Consider the following 23,957-nt stretch of genomic DNA (forward strand, 5'->3'; position numbering starts at 1 on the left):
CTGATTCTATTTTTTAAATAATTCAACTCAAATTTATGTTAGCCTGAAATATTAATATAATCAAGGAAGGAAAATATTATCTGGAATATGGCTTTAACCCAATCAAAATAAAACATCAGATCATTTTCCTTATTATATCCCTTGAGCTTAGCATTTTCTTCTTACTACAAAATATTTAGTGAAACTAATACAGTGCAAGAAAGTTTTTATATTTACCCACCTTAATCACTACCCATCTATCTCTTCACATTTTGAGAAAGATGAAACAATAGATTAACAAAATAACATTTATTCTTTCTAAATTATTATAAGTATATTTGATGTCTTCCAAATTCCAATGATATCTGCTATATGTTGTTATTGAAATACTTCATGTGATTAATAAGAAGTAGTAATAATGTAGGACTATATCATTCAAAGATCTACCAGCATATGGAAAACACTGCAAATTACCAAATAAGTCCATTGAGTGAAACATAAAGTAAAAATGAGTTTAAGAGACAGCTGGACATGTTTATGTAGGCAAAGGGGTGGAAGATATGCTGACAACACAGAGAGGTGTGTTGCAATAAACTTGAAGGAGACAGGCCATTGGGCCAACCATCCCTTTTCTATCCAGGAATTCCTTATGTTCTCATTAGTGTCTCACATCTGGACAGCTGCATTATTAAAACCTAAACTTGAGTCAATGAAAGAGTTTGGTATCTCAATTTCATTCTTCCTTTACATATTACACACACACACACACACACACACACGTTTCAATTTTTGTTCAAGGAAGCATTTCACGTCCAGATGTCAGATTTTTGTGACTCATGGCCAAGCAGAGAGAAGGCCTCTGTGAACAAGCTTGTTCTGATCATGTCCACCTCTGTCTGATACAAGTACATATTCATGGCACCTCACTTTCATAAACACAACATTCTAAACAGTTCTTTGAGTGACCACCTTCCGAACTGAGTTAGGCCTCAAGCTTCCATAGCTCAGTTTCTTGGGGGAAAAAAAAATGTTTCAAGGTGTTAGAGAAAAAGGGCAGTCTCTCATTCCTTTATCTTTCCTCATCTTTCAAAATATGTGGTTAGGAAAGATTTGTACAGGATTGGTTAGAAGCCAAGAGTTCACTGACCCTCTTAGTCATTGCCATTTCACATTTTTTGCCTCAGGAACTGGTTGAGCTTTTGAATGCATTCACATTTTAATTTATATGATGTGAACATAACCTGCATCTGAATATAAATTCTAAACACCTGCACTGGAGCTTTACAAGCAACGCACACTTGGATCCCCACTGTCGCATCTGCTCTCCATCACGGTTCCCATCAGGTTGGTGCTATTATCTTAAGTTTTTAGATATAGAAACTAAGGTCCAATGACAGTAAGGGACGTGGCCAAGATCACTTGCCAGGTGGTAAGTGATCGAGTTAAAGTTTGTGCTGTGTAGCTCCACCTTTTAAATATATATATATTTATTAATATATATATTTCTATATTAATATAATATAATATAAATGCACCTGGAAAATAGACATAAGAGTGAAGCTACATTCAAACAGAAAATAAATCCCATCTTTTAATGTGATATTTAAAAAGAATAAAGTTGAGCCAAAAACACAAACAAATGATAAGCTTATATCTATTGGGCTCACTTCTAAAGACATAATTCACTACATAGGAACAACTATACCGATATGCTATTTGGTTCTCACAAGTCAAGAGGAAAAGGGCCTAAGGAAACAAAATTCATGCATTCACTGATTAAAGACTTCTTTATAGTTTTGCTATCATTTTTTGTTGTTCTAGGTTAAAAAAAAAAAAATCTAAACATTAGAGTCAATAAGCCAAAATACTAAAGTTGTTTGTTTATATTTGTTTAAATTTTAAGCACCATGCCCTTTCACAGCAAAAACCCAAGCACAACCTATATTCTAATGAACTGACAATGAAAATAATATCATCCCAACAAAAGTCAAATCCACATTCAAAAGCTATGAACTGTTCTTGGTGCACACAGAGGCCTTATTCTCTATTTGGGCATCACAGATAGTACTGGAATACAAAGAGATGTGAGAGAAAGGAGCTGTGGTGGCTGGAGGAAGAGGGCACTGAGGAAAGAGAGACCAAACCTGCCATCTAGGGGGGACCAACACACCCTAAAGCCACAGAAGGAGCAGCCCCCCACCCCCAACACCCAGTCCCTTCTGATTATTCACTGTACCCACTTTGGTGCCCATTTCACACTTTGGTTCTCTCCTGGAACATGTGCCTTGGCCCGAACCCCAGTCTGAGGCTCTTCCCATGATAATCTGTCTAGTCCTTGCCAGGATCCTCCTGTCAGTGGCTAGAGTCTATCCATGAGACCCAGCGGCTGACTGGGGTCCTATTTCCACTGAAACAGAAGCCCCAGAAATTCAGAGCTACTGCCTCGTACTTGGCAAGAAGAACTACCGCCCATCAGAATGAGCCCTGGATATTAGGTCAGCCTCTCATGAGCTTTATGCATCAAAGTCCTCTAGCTGTTGTCATTGAACACTGGCCTCCCCTCCCTGAAACTGACTCTAGGCTTTCTCCTCTCTCCCTCCCAGCCTGCTCTGAGGTCCCAACATGCCTTTAGCCCCGCCTGGAAAGGTTATAACATGTCACAGGTGATTTAAACTAATTTCAGTGGTGGTTAATGGATTTCAAAGACCTGACCTTTTGTGCATTAGGAAGATCTACTCTTGCCTTTACTTTATTTTGTAGCTATCATTTGGCTGGATGGGTCTGCTGTCTATATTCCAATAGCATTCATCACGCACAGTCTGTCTTCCTCCACCAGCCTGCAAAGATCAGGTTTGTCTTGATCACTGCTGTATCCTTTTTCTCCTACCAACACATAGTAGGCAATTGGTAAGCATTTGCTGAATGAATAACTATGTAATACATGTGTGTAATTGTCAGCAATTCATAGTTTAGGAAATGAAGTGCCTGTCACATATTTGAATTTATTAATTAGCTCATAATCCTGATGAATTAACGGACACATTTTAACTTTAACATATTTACACATAAGGACATACTTTGTAAAACTAACCAATTTCAAAGGGTAGGTAGGAGGATGATAACAAATATCTTTGCATTTAGTCGTTGCTTCATAGGCTATGCAGAATTTATTTGTATTACTGGCCTCTCAAGAGTGAAAAGCACAAATAAATAATGTGTTTTTATCTACCATCCTAACTTATGTGAAATCTTTCTCCCCTCAGAAGAGTATCTGCCAAATTTGCTTTATAAATTCTAAGTAAACAGAAGGTAAAAGTCCCTTGCTGGAAGTAGCATTTTCATTCAACAACAGAACTATAATAAATATACCTTTTCTTGGGCTTCACATTTATTAGAAAAAAATCCTAGAAACTTACAGGTAAGATATATTGAGATGGTCTCATTATGTTTAGTTAAAACTAAGTATTTTGTGACTTTATGACAAAAGGAAGAAATTATTTTTAAATATTTAGACTCAATATGATCCCTGCTGCCCCTACTCTTCCATCTCAAATAACCAAAATAGTTTTCCAATTTTGCTCCCAAACTAGTCTTTTGAAAAACTCTGTCTTTATGTACTGGAAGAGAAGTAACAAACCAGTTATGGACGAGAAAAGAAAAAATTTCTTCAGGATGCTTTCTTAAAAACAAGGCTCCCTTTCTAACATGTACACATAAATGTACATTTATGCATCAGGACTAATCTGAGTCACAGGATAGAGTTCAATTTGCATTTAACGGTGGCCCCCTGTGACTCTGAGCGAGTCCTCTCAACACCCTGTTTCCTCATCTGTCACAGAAGAATACTAAAATTTGCTCTTTGCCAGTTTCACAAAGATGCTTCCATATCTGAAACATACTTGGGACTTCCAAAATGGGTTTGATTATTTTGTCTTACTCCATCAAAATCTTAATTTCCTGCTTTTCCAAATTGGGCATAATAATATCTGCCAACCTTGAAAGTTTATTGTAAGGATCAAGTGAAGATAATACATATGTAAAAGCTTTGAAATTTGAAAATGTTTTACATGTGAAAGTTATTTTTATTTGAATACTTTTGCAAATGCATGTCTAAACTAAATATAAGTTATTCAAAACTACTATGAGACCTTTCCAACTTTTGGGTCCCCTATTAATATGAAGTGCAGGAAGGCTAGAGTGTTCCTGCGGCTAAATGCATTGTCTGTAGAACACGTGTGTGCCTGGAGTTCTTTGTCCAGTGGTGGAAATTAACTTGTACCATGACATTCGCGTTCACTTCAAAATGTATTTTTAAGTGTCCACCGTGTGCCAGATACTTGGAGTTGAGGCTATGTCTTAGCTCGGGCTGCTACAACAAAATACCATAGACTGCAACACTTAAACAATAGACATTTAATTCTTAAAACTCTGAAACCTGGGAATTCTAAGGCCAAGGTGTCAGGGAATTCACTTCCTGACAAGAACTGGCTTCCTAGCTTATAAATGGCCGCCACTGCTGGGGGCTCATGTGCCCTTCCCTTCATGCATGTGCAGAAGGAGGACGAGTTCTCAGTATTCTTCTGCTTACAAGGGCACTAATCCCACTGTGGGCACCCTGCCCTTGTGAACTCATCTCAACCTAATTACCTCCCAAATGTCCTACCTCCACGCACCATCACATTGGGAGTTAGGCCTTCAATAAATGAATTCTGGGAGATACAACAATCAGCCCATAATAGGGCATAAAGATGAAAATGACAGTGTCCCTGGCTTCCTGGGACTCTCTACTGTGTTGAGAGTAGACATATAAAGGAAGGAGAGCCGTGCAGGGAGTCAAGTGCCATGAGGACACAGGGGAGCCAGGAGGAGAGGACATGTGAGCTGAGTTAAAGAATGAACACAGAAGTCAGCCAAATGAAGGGATAGGAGAGAATATTCCCAGTCAATAGCATAGGCAACATCCCTAACATTGGGAATGATACAGGTTTCTTTACGGGAAAATACAAACTGTAGTATGAAAGTGTAATGTGCCATTAAGATTGGCAGAAGAGGAAAGTGAAGAAGAGGACACGTTCCACCTCCGAGGGCCTCGTGTGCTTGGCTAAAGAACCCGTGATTTACGGCCCTGGCCCTGTGCCTCTCACACTGCAATATTCAAACTGTGGGAGCAGGCAGGACTAAGGTGGCCCGCCGACTTGGAGCCTCAGTTTTACCCAAAGCTGTGAAAGAGAAGCAAAGCTTAAATTGCTAAATATAAGTACTAATTAATAAGGATAAATATGAAAACAGCGGTCCTCAGGGCTCCATCTTTGGGATTAGGTGAGTTTGTGAAGCACCACAGGGATGTCATGTGGAAACAGCTGACAGGTTTTAGGCTCAGCAGCGCCACTGTCAGATATGTTCCCCATCACTCGTTAACTCTGGTCATGGTGTGGAGAATGGACATGAGGGAGAAAAGACAGGGAACAGGAAAGCGAGTGGGGAGGTGGGCACAGCCTTCCAGGAAAAAGATGATGAGTACCCGAGATAGAGCAGGGATGTCAGTAGGAGGATTTGGGCAATGTGAGCACATCTGAGAAATTCGAGGAGGTAAGGATTAGTAGCATTTGCTGGGTGATGACATATGGATTTTTTCAAAAAGAGAGAAGTCAAAAGTCACCTCAGAATTTGGGCTTGGAAGACTGGATGGACAGTTGTGCCCTTCAGCAAGCTGTAGAATATGGCAGAACGTGACAAGTTAGAAGATTATGACTTCAACTCTGACCACGTATATTTCTACATACCCATGAAAATCCAGCTGAAGATGCTCAGAATTCATCCTGATAGTCTTCTCTGATTCTCCTGTGAAAAACCACAAGCATTTGCAAGGCGGTCAGAATTAATGGGGCATTTGGCTTTATCTCCTTCCCCACTTCTGGTGGCCATCTCTAGAGTTTCTGTGGGACCTAGGCTCAGAGCCTTCACTGTTTTCTCTGATGCATGTCAACACCTACAACTGAGTAGTGACTGCCTGGGTGTGGTATCCTTAGAGAAGCACCAACCAGTTCTGTAGAGTTCCCTGGTTTCTAACCTTTTCAGTAAAACACCATGTGTCACTGACATAATGACTACTTATAAATAAGTAATCTAGGAGAAAATCCCTTATCATATCCTCCACCAGTCCCTTAGCCTCCTGTGTCCCTATTTCTATTATTCTTTCACCTCCAACAACTTCATTTCCAATCCAGCTCCTGGCTTCCCAATTAGAATAAAACAAATACTGATCTTAGGTGGGGAATAAGCATCAGAAACAGATGAACTCATAAGACAAAAATCTTATGTCTCTGTCCTCCTGTTTTCATGCAAATGTCCCAGTAATTAAATCAAGAAAGAAAATGTAGCAAAAACATATCAGCCAAATGGTTTCAAAATTTCAAAAGAAGCTGTAATATGGTCCTTTTAGAAGATCAGGTTCTAACTAGAGTATGAGAAAGGGTAACAGTTGTTCTGATGAAGCAGTTTTTAAATTCTTGTCAGTGATTTAAAGAGAGATAACTGATGTATGTTGAAGAAGCTGGCAAGATTTTTAAATAGTTCGGACGCTACAGGGAGCATTTTTTTTCCCTTAAAGCAATGTACTCAGAAGTGTTGGCAAGATTTTATTTGAACGTAGCAGTGCTTATGTGAGGAAGTTATTTTGAATTACCCTAGTATAAATATGTATGACTTTATTTGTATTGAAAATTTCCTTTGCAAGTGAGTGACTGAGAGACTGTTATATCTCTATTGCTTGGTAAATGATTTTGGTATTTCATTTTGGAAATAAAATCTTATACTCAGAATTCAAAAATAATGTCAGAATCCTGTTTATGACCACAGATGATTTTTGCACCTACATTAATACCTTTTGATTCTTATTTGTCATGTGGAACAAATGGCACCTGTTGTCTTATGCCTGGCTTCCTTTCTGCAGTATTCACGTATGCATGTGTTCATTCATTCAACAGACATACTTCCACACCTCTCAGCCACCAAACTCCACGCTAGGCACTGAACATAGAGCTGAACATAGTTCATGGTATTGAACTGCCTTCCTTACAATATTTCAGGTCAACATTCTGTTTGCTCTGGGTAGGTTTCTGCAATATAGTGGAAATTTCTAATCTTCCTATTATAGCTTATTATTTAAAAGCTAAGCCTGTTGAAGACTGTGAACAAGGCTATCTTTAGATAGTTTTTCCTCTGAACAGGGAGCACCAAAAGAAAGGTAAGGAGTGGTAAAAGCCCTACGAAATAGGACCCGAAGCAGAGGGAAGAAGAGAGAGGGAAGGGTACGGGAAAAAGAAAGCATTGTAAATAGGGCTCACACTTTTCACCTCAAGACCTTTGGGCAACCAGTTACTATTCTACATGAAAATGAAACTGCTGGCAAGAGAATCATCTAGACCATTGGTTGATGGAGACTGCTCATTTACTTAAAGGAGAAACAAAACACAACTCCTCATCTTTTCATTTTCTTTCTTTAGCTGTTGTGTGGTCTTAGCAGGTGAGGAGATCATTTATCCTAAACTGCAAATTCACACTTGCCTTTGTAAGCAAACCATACTTGTACTAGTCCAGTCCATTTTCTCCTTATGCTTTCTTTCTTTTTTCAGGAAAAAACTCTTATTAAAATTTAATATATTTACATAAAGTCAACCATGGAAAGACTCATCAGAGTCATTGAAAGAGAAAAACAAATATATATACACATAACTCTGCATATGTTCATCTATTTTAGGCCAGGTATAAAACTGATACAGAGGAAGAGGAATAAGACAGTTTATGTTAAATAATGTAACTGGGTACATAACTTGATAAAAAGGAGGTGTGTGTGTCTAAGTCCCTAAGTTCATAGTCCCTGCCTGATATCTTCATTTATCCTCATTCTTATCCAAGTCACTACAAGTGTGAAATGGGAGATCACTTTATTTCCCTTTAAAGTTTCTTAATGAATGTCAGATTTTACAAAAAAACAACAAATATTTATGATATAATAGACACTGTTCTAGGGGATTAGGAAACATGCATCAATGATTGATCACCTTCCTTTGTCAAATAAATTACTATTTAGAGATCCTAAATGAAACAATTATTAAAAATTTCCAAGTAATGGTACTTTGCTTCAATATCATAAAACACATTACTTTGCTCCAAATCCAAAGGTCAAAGTGATTGCAAATGCAAGCATACTTCACCCAGTTCTGAATATTTCCCTCAGCCACACAAGAACCCTTCCTAGTAGAAGCAGAACTTCAATAGAGATCGTCTCTACCTAAGGACCATGCAAATCATTGTAAATACTTTTCCAATATTCTATATAATTTGTAGATGATGGTAGGTAACACTATACCTCAGGATCATGCTGATTTCTCTAAACTGAAATTCTAAATATTTGTTAGATAGATAAATTAAGCTTTAAAAGAATGAGGTTTTAATTTTTCCTTCTTGTTTTGAAAGGCCAAGATTTTTTGTGAACATTCACTTTTGTTCTGTCCCTCTTGTCTAGAAGGGTCCAGACATACGCCAAGAACAATAGGTAAGCTAGCTGTCCTCAACCCAGAAGAATTACCCCTTTGCCACAGGAGCCATACTTATAGTTCCACAATAGTCAAGGAAAAACCTAATAGGAACAGATTTTTTGTGTGTATGTAGCAAAGTTAGTTCCAGAGAGAGAGAAAGAAGCCTGGTTCGCACTGTTGTAGAACCATCGTACTAATATGCTCCCTGTGTCCACAGCCCAGTCCTCCCCTGACTCCCTCCTTTCTAGGGCATAGGGTAGAAAAGTCACATACACAGTAGATCATGCCAGGGCCTGCTGACCAACCCCACTCCCAAATTTGCTGGCAGGAGAGTGAAGCAATATCTGTGCTATACACATAGTCTTACTTTTTTATTTTTATTTTTTTTAAGTAGATGTTTCAGCACTCAGCTTGAGGGTTAGGAAGAAGATACTGCAGGCCAAAGTTCTCAGTGCCATTCTATCCCTTCTACCCCTTCCACGATTCCTTCAATGCTCTAAGATTTGGGTAAGAGTAGGGAAAGAGCTTTGGACAGTGTTAAGATCGTCTTCCTTTCACTTTGAGCTAATGGGATCTTTGACACTTTCTGACCACACTAAGCAAGCTACAAGACTGCTCCCTCCCTTGCCACATGACATGGGGAGAATGACATGGGAAAATACCTTTTTCTTACAATTACAAATGGACAGGTGAAATATATAATCTTACAGGCTAGTATCGTGGTGTTTGTTATCATGAAATCACGAACCCCCCCCACACACACCTTTTCTACTATAAATTCAAAAATTCCATGGTATTTTTCTTTTCTCTTTTTTTTTAAAGATTTTATTTATTTATTTAGAAAGAAAGCATGCATGTGAGCAGCAGTGAGGGACAGAGGGAAAGGGAGAGAGAGAATCCCAACCAGACTCTAGGTCCAGCGTGGAGCCTGACGTGGAGCTCGATCCCATGACCCCAAGATCATGACCTGAGTCAGACGCTTAACTAACTGAGTTACCCAGGTACACCTCCAGGTACCTCCTATTTTTCTAATTTTGTTATCAGTAAACATTAATGCCTGTATAATGAAAGAACCAGTTAAATAATTCCTAGTAGAATCATAAAATAAATAACAATAATTAAAATAATAAAATTAATAACTAAAACACATGCTACATCTACACTCCTTTTTTATAATTTAACTTCATATATTTTTCAGATAATTCATGGGAAGGAATTCCTAGTTATTGATACGTGTATCCTGTATCAGACATTTTACATATGTTGTTATATTTTTTCATCACAATCAGCTAAAACCTAAGTTTTCTCTTGCCCTTTTTTTTTTTAAAGTAATCTCTATGCCCAACGTGAGGTTCAAATTCACAACCCCAAGATAAAGAGTCACATGTTTTACCTACTAAGTCAGCCAGGCACCTTTCTTTTGCTCATTTTTAAAATGAGGTTCATAAGAGTTTAATATCTTGTCCTCAATACACAATTAATACACACAAAGCAGGGAATCAAATCCAATTCATCTAATTCCCAAATCTGTATCTTTGCCATTGTAATAGGCTATCATTGAGGAGACTATAAAGAATCTAGTGTCAAATATGTCCAGTTTGCAGTCAACAGGCAATAAAAGAATTATATAAGAAATAACAACTATTGGGGTGCTTGGGTGGCTCAGTGGGTTAAGGCCTCTGCCTTTGGCTTGGGTCATAATCCTAGGGTCCTAGGATCGAGCCCCACATCAGGCTCTCTGCTCAGCGGGGAGCCTCCTCCTCCTTTCTCTCTCTCTGCCTACTTGTGATCTCTGTCTGTCAAATAAATAAATAAATAAATAAATCTTTAAAAAAAAAAAAGAAAAGAAAAGAAAGACAACTATTCCCAGATATGCCTGTATCATGATCTTCATCACTAATTTGTCCTGTGCTTGGGCCCAACACTGAAGCCAGGGTTAGTGAGGAGGAAACTGCACATAGAAGCCTTTCTGGAGCCGAGGGTCTGGAGAGAAGACTAAATTGACCCATGAAGCCACAGGCAACAAAGGTAGAGAAAGAATTCAGCCTGAGCATTTGACTTCAGTCAATGTTGTAACTAGAGAAATGAGCCTAAGTATTAGGTCCAAGAGGCAAAATAAGCCATACATGGAAAAACAAATACTAACACAATCATCCAGGAAGACTGGAAGTGGAACATGATAGAGTGTGCAGAGTGGATAGACACAAGTGGTTCAGAAGGATATCTGCGAAAGGTGAGATGATTGTGGATAACCCGTGCATGTGGTGTTGGCCATGAAGGTGGCCCTGACAGATTCAAAGTCCTACATAGAACCAGACACTTGACTTCTAGAGAAAGTCATCAATTTTCCCTAGGTCAGCTCTAAAACTGTCAGGCCTAGAGAAGCAGTTTTGTTGTTGTTGTTGTTGTTGTTGTTATTTTCTTAGCTATTATAATGGCAGAGTTGTGATTATCATGGAGAAGAACATTTTTGAGAGGAAGGTTTTTATATTTAAATACCTGAAACAACTCTGACAACCAAAAATCACCCCCCTGGAATGGTGCAAAATTAGAACTGAGTAGAGCACAAAGTTTATAATTTTGACCTTTTAACAGAATAGGGACTATTACAGAAGACCACAAAGCAGTATGAAGTTATTTCCAGGTCACCAGACAATCTGTAGGTACAAACAGTTGCTGGTCCCATTTCCCTTTAAAAAGGGGAAAAGAAAAAGGTACAGGCCACTCTGAGCCCCCAGGCTGATGTCCAAATGGCCCTTTTGGTGGTTTTGACCTACAAGGAGTATGGAAGGAATTCTCTGAGAAAGGAAACAATTAGGGGACACTTGGAGTGTTTTGAGGAGTCAAAGAAAACAACAACAACAAAGAGCCATCAGTATTGGGATTAAAAATCGCAATAGTTTTTTTTCCCCTTAGCATTTGCATCGATTTTTCAGCTTTTGCACCAAAAAGAAAATCTGGCCTTGTGGATGTTTAAGAGACTAGGGATTTCATTTTCCATTTAATAAACTGATTTTCTCCCCCACTATAGGTACTTGGAATTAGCACAAACCCCAGGATAACTACAATTCCAAAAGGGAATGTTCAGTTCATTATGAATGGTCTTACAGCAAATAATGCTTTGACAGCCAAATTCCTGGTCTCCAAATTTGTAAATTTGCCTTTTTTTCTCACAATTCTTACTCAAGACTGCTTCTGAGCTTTTGCACATTTAACCCTTACACTCAAAGACAGTATGTTACTAAACAACATGAGAAACTTCAAGTTTATACACTTGGATTAAAAGAAGTCTGATATTTATAACCAAATTATGACCATCTTGAATACAATAAATTAACTGCTGAATGAACATAATAAAGAAATACTGTATTTATTCTCACATCGATGGCTATGCATCCCTTGAACAGGTCTAAAGAATCATAAACTAGCTATAAATCTTATGATGTTTTCCATTTTATTTCTTCACTTAATGACAAGGCACTCATTTCTCAATACAAAAATTATGAATGATACTAAAGTTAAATAGTTGTTTTTAGTAGTCAAAATTAATTTATACTGTCTTTAATTGATCTGTATGTTCCGTGTTATTTTTTCAACTTTTCATTATAACAATAAAGCTACATTGTAATGACATTTCATGTATTACTTCATTTAAATCCCGATAAAAACCCTAAGGAATGAACACTATTAGCATACTCACATTGTTGATAAGGAAACAAGTTTAGAGTAAGTTGCCTGTAATCATACAGGTAGTAATCTGCACTGTTAGCATCAGAATTAGATCCTTCAGACTTCAACTGACACAGGGGCATTAAGATTCCAGGGACATATTTGCATGATCATTTTTAAAGGACTTTAAATCAGACTATATATTAATAAGTAAAAAAATGTAAAATTACCTTAAGTACCATGTCTTACTTGTCAATTATCTCAGTGTTCCACTTTTTGACCTGTATAAATAGACATAACCAAAAAGTTCAATGATCAAATTCCAATAAGAAAAATATGGTGCATAATCAGTACTTATCTCTGCATTTGAAGAGGAGAGTGAACTGATTTTACACAGGGTATTGTTTTTCCTAATTAACTGTAGTTTTGTCACATATTTGTATGTTATTGCTACGTAAGTGGTTTACAAATTGTTAAGAAGTTTTATGGCTATCTAGAAAGAATACTACAACTTAATAAACTTACATAAATGCTAAAGAGAAATTTTACATTAAAATGTTATTTTGTTTCTTTGTCCTAAGAGAATGATTAAAAAAAAAAAACAGCTAAAATCAAGCATTAGATATGCAAATATGTGTTCAGATCAGAGATACCAAAATTATTCAAATGATTAATTATTCATCATAAAATGTCAATTAATAATTATGAAGCATAAAAGGCATCTTTCTAATGCATCTTTATTTTTCTTGGCCTAAAAAGCAGCTTAATATACATGTTCAATTGACTTCTAACAAGTTCTAAAAATGCAACAAAGTAAACAAATTGTAAACAAGTGCAAACTCTGAATTTCAATAAGTGAACACAAATGTGTTCAAAAATGAATGAAAGACAAAAAAATAAGGAAAACAAAAACATAGCCACATTCATGACATAAGCAGCCCCGTGTTCACTCACCTGCTAGGTAATGGGGCAACCTAGCCAAGAAACCAACCCAAGGACTCAAGTTGTGAATTTGTTTAGCAAGTACAGATAAACTCGTTTCTCTCTGAAGTGAGGGTGCTTTAGGAATTTTTTATGCTTTCTGAATAAACATTAAAAGATAAAGCAGTTTCAGTTTCTTTAAATTACCTATCATAATTTCTAAAGTCTGTTAAGTACTGCCAAAGTTTCATTGTAAATGAGAATTTTTTCACATTGTTTTACTTATAAATTCTCTTTTTCAAGTATTTTTTTTTTCCAGGAAGATTGTATCTTTAAAAAAAATCCGTTTGAGCTGGTATGATTCAGGATAAGAAACCATTTGATTACTAAGATATTGATTTATATTTATGATTATGATTTACTTTTCACTGACACCTGGTGAACTTGCTCTCTGATGACCCAGGGAGTTATTTTAGTTAAGGCGTCTCTGACCTCCTGCTGGTAGATTAATTACATATTAAACACTGTGTTTTCAAAACTAAATGATAAATCTGGACACATAAAGGAGGCACAAAAGAATCAGAGCGAGAGCGAGAGCCAGAGAGAGAGAGGGGATGCTAAGAAACAAAACAAGAGATTGCAAAAAGAAGATAATCAGATTTAAAAAAAAAAAAAAAGGAGAATGTAGAAAATGCAATTGGAAAAGAATTTCAAGAAAATAAGGATAAAGGACAGGGAGGGCTGACAGGAGGGCAAGAGGGAGGGAGGAAAGGAAGGATTTTTGGTTTCTAATTCCCTGGCGAAGCTGCTGGCGTCCGCGCCCTTAACGCCACAGCCTTCCAAGTTGAGGCGAAAGCCACCTCCTCGGGCCTGCGTCGCATCCAACTTACTCCAAGTTTTCTGGTGACTCCTACAGGGCCCCTTTCCGTCCCCGCCCCCCCTTCCCCTGGAGAGATTGACAGTCGCGTGGAGGAGGCTTTTCCAGGCACAGCCTTTCTCATGGTAATCAGCCCCCAGCATCACCTCCCGGCTGCGGCCGCTCCAGCTCCTAGCGCAGCTCGCGGACCCCGGGGACCGGAAACGGGGCGGCGGGCGGGGAGCAGGCTAGCTAGCGACCCAGGTCAGCTGACCCAGCGGCGGGGCGGGGGTCGCGGGGTTCTCGGGCGGGTACAGGTCTGGGGAGGGCGGGCGAGCGGGCGGGGACCGACACCCCCCCCCCACGTGCTCCTCCGCCTGTGCGGCGGGGCCTTACCCTGAAATCGAATGGAGTGACCGAAGCTGGGGGCGTGGGGGACCGAGCGCGCCGAGAATTGGGGGCGACAAGCAGACCTGTTTTGCATCAATAAATTAAGACGCTCATTTGAGTCCTGAAGTTTGCTGGTTCCTTTCAGGGAAGACGTTGGCAAAAGCACTGAAGCCGAGATTCAGCCTTAACTTCAAAAAATAAAGGAAAATAAAATAAAAAGAACCCCTCAGCTGGCGGCCCTGCTGGGGCCAGGTGACGTGCGTGATTCCACAGCCCGCGGGCCTCACAGCAGGGATGTTAGGGTCGGTCTGAGGTTCTCTAGTCCTGTTTTGATTTTGTTTAAGAGGGTTTCTCAGAGAGATGCTCCTGATTTTTTTTTTTTTTTTAAGTAGATTTTCCCCTCCTATCCTAAGCTCAACTCCGAATGGATTGGATTGCAAGTTTGCACGTGAGAAAACCGTTTGGCTTGACTTGGACCCCTGCCGCCCCCCACCCCCTCCACACACACCCCAATCCAGGGGTCTCCCTTATCTCCCTTTGCTTGCAACTCTAAAAGAAGTTGCCCACCTCCTGCGTAACAACACAGGGTTGAAATAATTCCTCTAGATGAAAGATCAATTCCGTTTCAAAACGAGAATACGTTCCTTTTTTTTTATTATTATTTTCTCCACATGGTACAAAATAAACAAAATTTGCTATAAAAAAAATATTCATTAGTTGGGCCAAATTCGAATTCCTTCTACAGCCTGCGTGTTCAAGGGCAGAAACATTGTATCTCTTCGGGCTTCTGGGCCGGCGAGCGGAGCTGGGGCTGGCGCGGGAGGTGGGGGAAGGGGGGGCGAACTGCTGTGAAAGTTGGGGAAATTGACAGATTGAGAGGTGAATGGGGGAACAGGCACCAGATCCTGGCTGAAGGAAATTGGAAAACAAAAGTGCATCTTCTCACCCTGCCTGGGTGGAGGGAATCCTGAGGGAGGCAGTTTATTTTACTGAAAGAAATCCTAAAGAATTTTTTTTCTCCCTCCAATGTCGATTGCAATATCATTTCACATTTACTTGTATCTGTTGTTTTAATCCCCTTCGTCTGCGGTAATCTCGAAATGGATTATTAATGGGGAAGAAAGATCGGGAAGGAGCGATTCATTTGCAGGACTTGTTTTTGCTGTGTGAGGAGCCGAAAGCACCAGTCCTCTCTCGACTTTTCCCTGCGCCCTGCGCTTATGCATCCCGCTGATCCCACGATCCTCATTGTCCCCGACCTGGCTCGGACTAAGGGAGTGTTCGGAACAAATTTATATTCGGCTTCCTCCGATCTCACCGCCTCTGCGTTGGTGGGAACTCTCGGTCAAATGAGGAGCAGAGTGCCAGGGGCGTGCCAGGCAGGGGCGGGGGGCAACCTACGTGCGCTCTCACCCCTCTCAGAGACCCTTCCCTTGCCATCATCCAAACATACACCTTAATGGGAACCTGAAAGATTGCTTTTTTTTTTTTTTAACCCCAAATCAAATACTCGAAAGTCGGAACTCCCAGTTCTAAGTGTTGGGGCTGCCTCCTGCCACTTCAACAATTACTGAGCCCAGAGCAATCAGATGATTAGGTGTTTTTAATGGAAATACTCGAGTCTCTCTCTCTCTCTCTCTCTCTCTCAAGCCAGATCCTAAGTAACCTGACACTAATATACATAATAAAGACAAGTGATTTGTTAGCCCTTCCCTTGGACCCTTTGACCTGTGGTTTTGCTATGAGTGTCTGCGACTGTAACCATCCAATGACTACCTGGGCTAATGCAGTGAGTGGGATCTTGACTGGAATCACTCCTTGCAATGAATGGAATCCTTCTTCCATGGGAATGGAAGTGGGAAACTGAAAAGCAAACTTCTAGAGGAAGCTGGATTCCATTTTTTTTTTTAATAAAAAGGAGGGAAAAGTGGGAAGAGGAAGAAAAAAGGACATTAACAATAGAGAGAAATCTCAGAGGAGGAATTTGATAAATCATACATATATTTAGTATGTACTATTACAAGTAATGTAAAACATAATATTTAAAATATGTCTGGCCCATATTGGAAATCATTAATTTTCCTTTTTTTATAATTAACTTTTAGACTGATGATCTTGAATGTGCCTCTTCTATAGGTAAATTATCTGTAATGGGGTGGGGAAGAAGATTAATTTATCTAGTTATTCTCATTGTAATACTCAAGTTGGGAAAGAGGTAAGTCTGTAAACAACTGTGAAAATCTACGTGTTTGCAACTTAAAGTAAGAAGTGGCTGTGGTCATGCTGGATAGCTTTTGCCCCCCCCCCCATACAAAATACAAAGACATGCACCTCTGGGAGTATGGATGTGACTACCCATGTGGTGGCTTTCCCCTCCTCTGAGTACAATTGCAAGTGACTCCTGAATTCAAAGTCTTGCTTTAGGCACACATTCAAAGCACAATTCAAAGCAGTTTATCTTAATATAAGTAAAAGTCTGGTGTTGGATCAGGGTATTATTTGTTTCAGATTTCATCAGACTGAAAACAGGGGGCTGTGACACTAATAATATTAAAGCAGAAAAGCTGGCGTGAGGTTGTTTAGTCCTCTTTAACACCTCCACCTTTACCTTTGCTAGAAGTCCAAAGGCTGTGGGACTGGAAGTTTGTGTTCTGAGGTTCTCAAGCACTTTCACTCTTCAAAAAAAAAAAAAAAAAGTCTCACAGTTCTTTAAGAAATTGAGCCTGAACCATTGGAGGCTAAGAGATTTCTTCCTTTTCCGATAAATGCATGTGCTCAGCATCCTCAAATTTGGCTGTCTTTATTTACTTCTATATTAGTTCCAATTACGTGCAGTGTAAACCAGCTTTTTGATTAACAAAACAGCAGAGCATTGGTTAAGAACACTTAAACTTCAAAAAAAATTCCCCTGGGAAGTGGGCTCTGAATTGGTTAATAATGTGCAGTACTTGCTAAATTGCTGACTTCCAGATGTGGAAAATATCTTTCTTGTTTAGGACCTATGTAACCTGATTGGATTACGACAGAAGCGTCACGTTGGAAGCTTTTGAGTGATTATTTAATTAACCATACAGTAGAAAGCTGTATTCTCCAGGAAATCCCTTCCATATTTACATAACCAATCCCTTCAGAGCAAAGGTGGAGTCTTTTCTTTTTAATTTTACTTTAATTGCAATATCAAAAAAATATATATCCCAAAACTTAGACCCCATACCGTTTAATATTATGCTCTTCCTTCCCTGCTAAGTTCCTCTATGGCCTTTCTCCTTTTCCTCCTACACACACTCCCTCACTTTGTAGTGAGGTCTCCGTGAGATGTAGAGGGATTCAGAGATCAGTCAACCCAGCGCTCTATGTTAATTTACTTAGAGACCCTTTTTTAAAATGCCAAACTACTTTTTAGTATTGGGATCTAATCCAGAAATTCATCACACACACACACCAACACACACACACCCTAAGAGGCAGTTCACGTGCAGCTTTTTTTTTTTTTTTTCTGGCTCTGCCATCTAAATAAATAAATAAATAAATAAATAAATAAATAAATAAATAAATAAATAAGAAAGAGAGCAAAGAATTTAGTTCCAGAAGACGTGCTGAGAAATCCACACAACTTAATGTGCATCTCAAATCTGGTCATTAGAAATATCTGTATAAGAAGAGGCGATCAAGATTGAGGACCCGGGATCTTTCCCTTTAACTTTCGCCCCTAAGAGTTCTCCAGTTCTGTGAATGGTGTGCACCGTTTTCCGCCCTGTACTCTGTAGGATTTAGTGATGAGGATAATGATGCCAAAGGCTTGACGGGGGGGGGGGGGGGGGGGGGGGGGGGGGGGGGGGGGGGGAGGGAGGGAGGGAGGCGAGAGGGAGGGAGAGAGGAAGGGAGGGAGGTGGAATTTCATTTCTTCCACTAAAGCGTTTGCGGAGACTTCAAGGTATAATCTATCCCAGATCCTTTCCCAGAGAGAAACTTGGCGATCACGTTTTCACATGATGCTCACGCTCAGGGCGCTTCAATTATCCCTCCCCACAAAGATAGGTGGCGCGTGTTTCAGGGTCTCTCCTCTCTCTCCTACAGAAAAGAAAAAGAAAAAAATGTCATTAGAAGAGGCGTAACACGTCAGTCCGTCCCCAGGTTTGTGTTTCCTGGAGTGGCCGAAAGAGATCAGTTCTAACCTGCTCCGCAGGAATAACGGTCCTGCCTCCCGACACTCTTGGCGAGGTTTTGTACAGTTTGCTCCGGGAGCTGTTTCTTCGCTTCCACCTTTTTCTCCCCCACACTTCGCGGCTTCTTCATGCTTTTTCTTCTCACCATTTCTGGCCAAAACTACAAACAAGACTTCGCAGGTAGGTTTTTTTTTTTTTCCCCTTTTCTCTCTTTTTATTCCTTTTTGGTATGGTCATCCCCCACCGTCCTTTTATAATTTTTCTCCTTTTAAGTGGGGATGTGAGTCTGAAGTGAGAAGGAGTGTCTGTGGGCAGGAATTTCAGGTGGGTTTAGCTCCTTTATGGCAAGCTTTTCCCAGGAGTGACTTCTTCGATTTCTCTGGCACTCCCGCTCTCTCTCCTTCCTTTTCTCTCCTTTTTCCTCACCCAGATAATTTGCCCTGTACCTGTCCATTCAGGTAACCAAAGGTGCCCTTTGCTACCTAGCCTAGGAAAAGTTTTATTGAGAACTACACGGTGGAATGAAAACTCTTCAAGGGGAGAGATTCTGCTCTATTTTTGCATCTAGTTCCAATTCATTGTATTCAGCAATTAAAACTTGGCAAATACCTGTTAATAATTACAAAACTTGATCGATACAAACCTACCAAATTCAGGGGCAAGTCTTTCTCTTAGATATGGCAGTGCATCCTCTCCCACAGAAGGCTGTTTTCTAAGCAGAAAGTTGCCTGTTTTTGTCTGCTTAGCGAGTTTCATTTCTTTATTTTATTCTTTGTGTGTGTATGTATGTGAAGTAACACCTCACTTCTGTGACGATAAATAAAGAAGTGAAAGTCCTCATGGAACTTGAGTCGTTTACCAAAGTGTGTGTGTGGGGGGTCACTACAGCTGGGAAGAAAGCTGCTGTCAGGATATCAGAGTTTTAAATTGAGGGTAACTTTTGAAATTGTATGTTAAATGGCAAAGTATTATAGACATGAATTTAACAGGAGACACATGCACACACATATCCCATTCCATACTTTGGCACTGAAAAGTCGAGAGAGATAGCTGGAGTTCCCAGGAACAGTGATGTGCCCGGCTAACATGAATGTGTTTATCTCCCACCTACTTATATATTTTACATGCTCCCCCTATAATGATGAAGGCAAGATTACTAACTCCAGAGTTAGAAATAACAGGCAAAGATAAAGTTTACAGCACAAATGCCCTGTCTCTCCCTCACACACACACATGCTCATAAAACTAGCAGCTTACTTTATTAAACATGTATTTATATGCAATCGTGTGTAAGTCTCAGCATGAATACAGACAGGCCAGCTGTTTCATCCCAGACACTTGTGTGACCATTTCCTTATTTCAGGATTTTTCCCAACAATTTCCAATCAATAGGAGAGCCAAGAAATGACAAAATGTGTCAAACTTAAAAGTCACCCACTATGCCTAGGTTAAATTCAAGGTGCTTTCTAAATCATCCACTTCCCCTTCTCTATGCACACCCCCCCCCACCCCTCTCAGCAAATGTGTGGAAACTGATACTCACTTTCCAGGTTTTCTGCAAAGCTTCTAGCACAGGAGACAATAGGTGCGGGGCGTGGGGACTGAGTGTGCTCGGCAGAGAAAGGGTTAATGGCCCTTGTGTTACAGTTTGCATCTGTTACATCTTTTATAGCCCCTGTTTAAACTAATCCTCGAGGCACAGCATCTTCCCAACCTCCACCGAGTTTCGGGATTCTCCTCCTCTCCTGCCTGCCTCCGAGGTTCCCCTTCTCCAAGTTTTGACAGTTTCAGCTGAAAAAATGCAGCGCCTCTCTCGATTTTTAGGTACAAAAGTTTGGAAGCCAGAAAGGATACGATCATTTAGTACAGCTTAAAAGTGTTGCCGTAGCGGTTGGACTTTCTCTTTCCTTTCTTGAGGGGATAAAAATTTTTTTTTCTACTGGAACTATTTAAGGGAACCAGTGTAGGGGAGCATGTGTGTGAATGAGGTGGGGGAAAATACTTAAGTAAATATTGTCAAAGTGGAGGGGGGGTGGGGGGGTGGGAAGCGACAGTGTCCAAAGAGGCTTATAATTATACTTCTTATTTCGGCGTGAAACGGGAAATCTTAATTTGGGGGCGGGGGACGGGGGGGAGGTAGAGACAGTGCCTCGATAAACTCCTAAAGGGGAGGGGAGGGGGCGCGGGGCGAGTGGGCTTCCTATAATTACTATTATCAATTTGCCCGAGTGTGCTTCATCGGGGGCTGTTTCGCGTTGTTTGTTTGTTTCCTCTGGGGAATGGGGTTGTGGGGGGGTGGGGTGCGACAAGATGAGAGTGAAAGAAAGCCTCGCCTCACCCCAAGTTCCCGAGCCGGGCTGAGGACTTTTCCGCGGAAAGGGTCCGCCTAGCCCTGAGTCAAGCAGCCTTACTGTACCGCTGTGTGCATTCCCTCATACGGTCAGGAGTTATGACTCATTTTGAAGATGTAATTCTTGTCTCTCTGATCCCCTCGCGGGTGCAACACACCAAACAGTAACAAACACAAAGCGCCTCGGGGCCAAGGCTGGGGGGTAGGGGGCGGGGAGGGGGCCGCCGAAGTTTCGCTTTGGCGTTGGGGGGCGCGGATGGGTGCTCGCCGGGGCCCTGGCCCGGCTCCCCTGGGCGGCCCGCGCGCGTTTCAATGGGCGCGGGCGATGCCCACATTGTCGCTGTGTTTGGTTGCTAGATCGAGCCTGCGTGCTGCCGAAGCAGGGCGCCGAGTCCATGCGAACTGCCATCTGATCCGCTCTTATCAATGAAGCAGCCGATCATGGCGGATGGCCCCCGGTGCAAGAGGCGCAAACAAGCCAATCCCAGGAGGAAAAACGGTAAGAAGCGGCCCGAACCAAACTTTTCCGGGCCACTCCGCGGCTCGAGACCCAGGGAGAAGGAGGGGGAAAGGGAAAGGGAACCGAGGCGGCGGCGGCGGCGGCGCCCAGGGCTCGCGGGCGAGCCTCTCTTCGTGGCCGGCGCCGGAGCCCGGCGCGCGCGGCGACTGGACCCAGGGAGTTGGGGAAGTGCCGGGCAAAGTGAGCGGGGGGCGCCGAGGGGCTCCGAGCGCCGGGGTCCGGCGGGGGCCCCGCGCCCCTACCCCCGCCGCCCCCTTGCGCCCCCGCCTCCGCCCTCCTGCTGCCTCCGCCTCTCGCTCCTCTAGCGCCCGGTCCGCCCGGTCCCCGGCCGGGCTGCGGGAGTGTCCGGCAAGGGTAGGGCGGGGGCCCGGTCGCCAGGTCGCGCAGGGTCCCGGGGCGGGGGCGGGGGTGGCAGAGGAGCTGCGAGGGCGGGAGAGGGGGCCTGGGGCTGTGCCTCCGCAAGGCTTAAAGTTTCTTGCCGGAGTCTCGCGGCCGCCGCTCCGTACGCCAAGTAACGGTCCGCGAGCAGCCGGGCCCGGCCGGGCGCGCCCGGACCTTGGGTGGGAGGGACTCGGCCGGCCCTGCGCGGGTCCGGCAGGGTCCGTGCGGGCTCGGGGGTGGGTGGCTCCTCTCCAGCGGGCTCTAGCTCCACGTCGGGGACTGGAGGGGTCGAAGAGAGCGGGGAGACTTTTCTGGGTGTTTTTCTACATGGTCAGGAGGAGCCCGTTATTCAAGCTGAGTCAGGAAGGAGGAAGGAGATGGGGGTGCGAGGGGGACACACAGACCAGAGGTGGGAGATTAAAAGGGTGACTGTTAATAAGGTCTATCTTGGAGAGAGGCAGAGAAGGGATGAAAGAGAGGAAAGAGAGAAACAGACAGAGAGAGATCGACCCCCCCCCCCAGGTATTATCCCAACAAAATCGTGGGAATAAAAGAGAAAAGTGATTGGCAAGAGCGCAGAAGGCGCCTGGGGGAGGGGAGAGAGCTGGGGACCAGAGAGGGTGCTGGGGGGAGCTGACAGAGGATACTGAGTTTAAAAAGAAAAACCAACCCCCCAAAACAAACAAGCTAACTAGCGCCAGCTCAGACTGGGAAAGGAAACTTCTCGCTCCCCTCGATCTCAGCTTGATCACCCGGCACGGGGCCGCGTTGACGCTCCTGAGCTGGACGTGGGGACGCGGCGCCAGCCCGGCCTCCGGCCTCCCGCAAACCCAGCCCGCACCTCGCGGGGACCGCCCGGCCCACTTGGAGCAACTTTCCTCTAGAGAGGACAATTGTGCGCGCCCCCGGCCTGCCCCGGAGCTGCGCGGCGCAGGGAGGGGGCGGCTGTGGGCGCAGTGTGGGGTGCGGGAGAGAGAGAAAACACAAAGAAGAGAGAATTTTGATTTAGAGACAAGTGATGCTTCTCTCTCTGTCTCTCTAGGTTGTGTGGGGTGTGTGTGTGTGTGTGTGTGTGTGTGTGTGTGTGTGTGTGTGTATCTTTTGCTTGTTGTGGTAGAGGTGTCGAGCCATATGGGGGAGTGAAGAGGAATTTTGGTCAGAAACTGTTCGTTACGTTATCCTGCCTTTTCCCTTTGTGCTGCCTTTGATCTATTTGCTTGGCTTAGTATTACAAAAAAAGGGGGGGGGGAAGAAAACAAGTACGATAATATATTCCTAGCTCCTTCCCCAAGATCCAACTGAGACTGCCTCTTTTTAAGTCAGTCTTTCCGCTCTCTCTCTCTCTCTCTCCCTCTCTCTGTCTCTGTATCTCTGTCTCTCTCTCTTAATTTAATTTTTTTCTTCATTCTGGTATCTGGCATTATTTAAGGTGGTCCTTACACAGGAGACCTCCCCTTCTCCATCTCTGGGTAATTTAGTAGACACTAAAATTATACCTAATGTCCCCCTCTCCTCTCTTGTGTTTCCTCTGTTCCTTTTATTAAATGTTGGTTATTGATTTTCTAAAATCAATGTCTGTTGTGGGGCTTTTTTCCCCCTCTTACAAGTATCTAAAGCACGGTGCTGATCAACTGGATAACAAAAGCTTTGTGTCAAGGAGGCTTTTTTTTTTTCTTATGTTAAACAGTCATTTTTCGAGAGAGAGAGAGAGAGAGAGAGAGAGAGAGAGAGATAGAGAGAGAGAGAAGAGAACGAGATATAAAGCAAGGTTCCCAGAAGTGTTCTTTTGCAGAAGAGACTATTTAGAATGTTTGTTTCTGCTTTCCTGCCTCCTCCCACCCCCTTTGGGATTTTGCCACCGATGACCAGCCTGGCCCCGGCAGTGAGGTCAGGCCAGAGCCCAGGTCTGTGGAAATAGAAAGCTCCAAGCTTCCTGGGAACCCTAAGGGCTGGGGTTGGTAGGAAGGGAGGCCTGCTGGGGGCTTCGCAGGTGAAACAGAGTGCCAGGGAGGTGCTCAGCCATGGACACTGCAACCATTTTTCCTCCGCCCAGCCACTAACTTGGAAGAAGCCTCAACACTCCGAAATGGAAAGTTGAATTGCACATTTTAAGACATTTACCTCAGACCTTGCACACTTAACAGCAAGCCTGTCCGTTGCTTACAGCTTCTCTAACTTTGACTAT

General features: G+C 42.3%; 1 protein-coding gene and 1 long non-coding RNA gene across 12 annotated transcripts in view; one reads left to right on the forward strand and one right to left on the reverse strand.

Moving 5' to 3' along the window:
* Positions 1-14,701, reverse strand: part of LOC125095897 (uncharacterized) — a 69,431-nt gene extending 54,730 nt beyond the window's left edge. For 5 of the 8 annotated variants that reach the window (XR_007125991.1, XR_007125988.1, XR_007125993.1 and 2 more), the window contains exons 1-3: positions 14,362-14,701; positions 12,419-12,469; positions 5,763-5,820 (exon numbers count right to left, since the gene is read on the reverse strand). This is a non-coding gene — a long non-coding RNA (uncharacterized LOC125095897). Of the gene's footprint in view, positions 1-5,762; positions 5,821-12,418; positions 12,470-13,142; positions 13,419-13,999; positions 14,185-14,361 lie in introns of those variants that run through there. The other 3 variants (XR_007125994.1, XR_007125989.1, XR_007125992.1) reach the window with 3 other exon arrangements.
* A 3,564-nt stretch (positions 14,702-18,265) lies between these two features.
* ZEB2 (zinc finger E-box binding homeobox 2) overlaps positions 18,266-23,957 on the forward strand; it is a 135,676-nt gene continuing 129,984 nt past the window's right edge. The window contains exons 1-2 of one of the 4 annotated variants that reach the window (XM_047722432.1): positions 18,266-18,701; positions 21,229-21,370. In XM_047722432.1, coding sequence (XP_047578388.1) covers positions 21,298-21,370 — 73 coding nt within the window. In that variant the 5' untranslated portion in view covers positions 18,266-18,701; positions 21,229-21,297. Of the gene's footprint in view, positions 18,702-20,223; positions 20,346-20,903; positions 21,036-21,228; positions 21,371-23,957 lie in introns of those variants that run through there. The other 3 variants (XM_047722434.1, XM_047722435.1, XM_047722436.1) reach the window with 3 other exon arrangements.

Source organism: Lutra lutra, chromosome 3, assembly GCF_902655055.1.
Source record: "Lutra lutra chromosome 3, mLutLut1.2, whole genome shotgun sequence".
In the NCBI taxonomy this organism is placed as follows: Eukaryota; Metazoa; Chordata; class Mammalia; order Carnivora; family Mustelidae; genus Lutra; species Lutra lutra.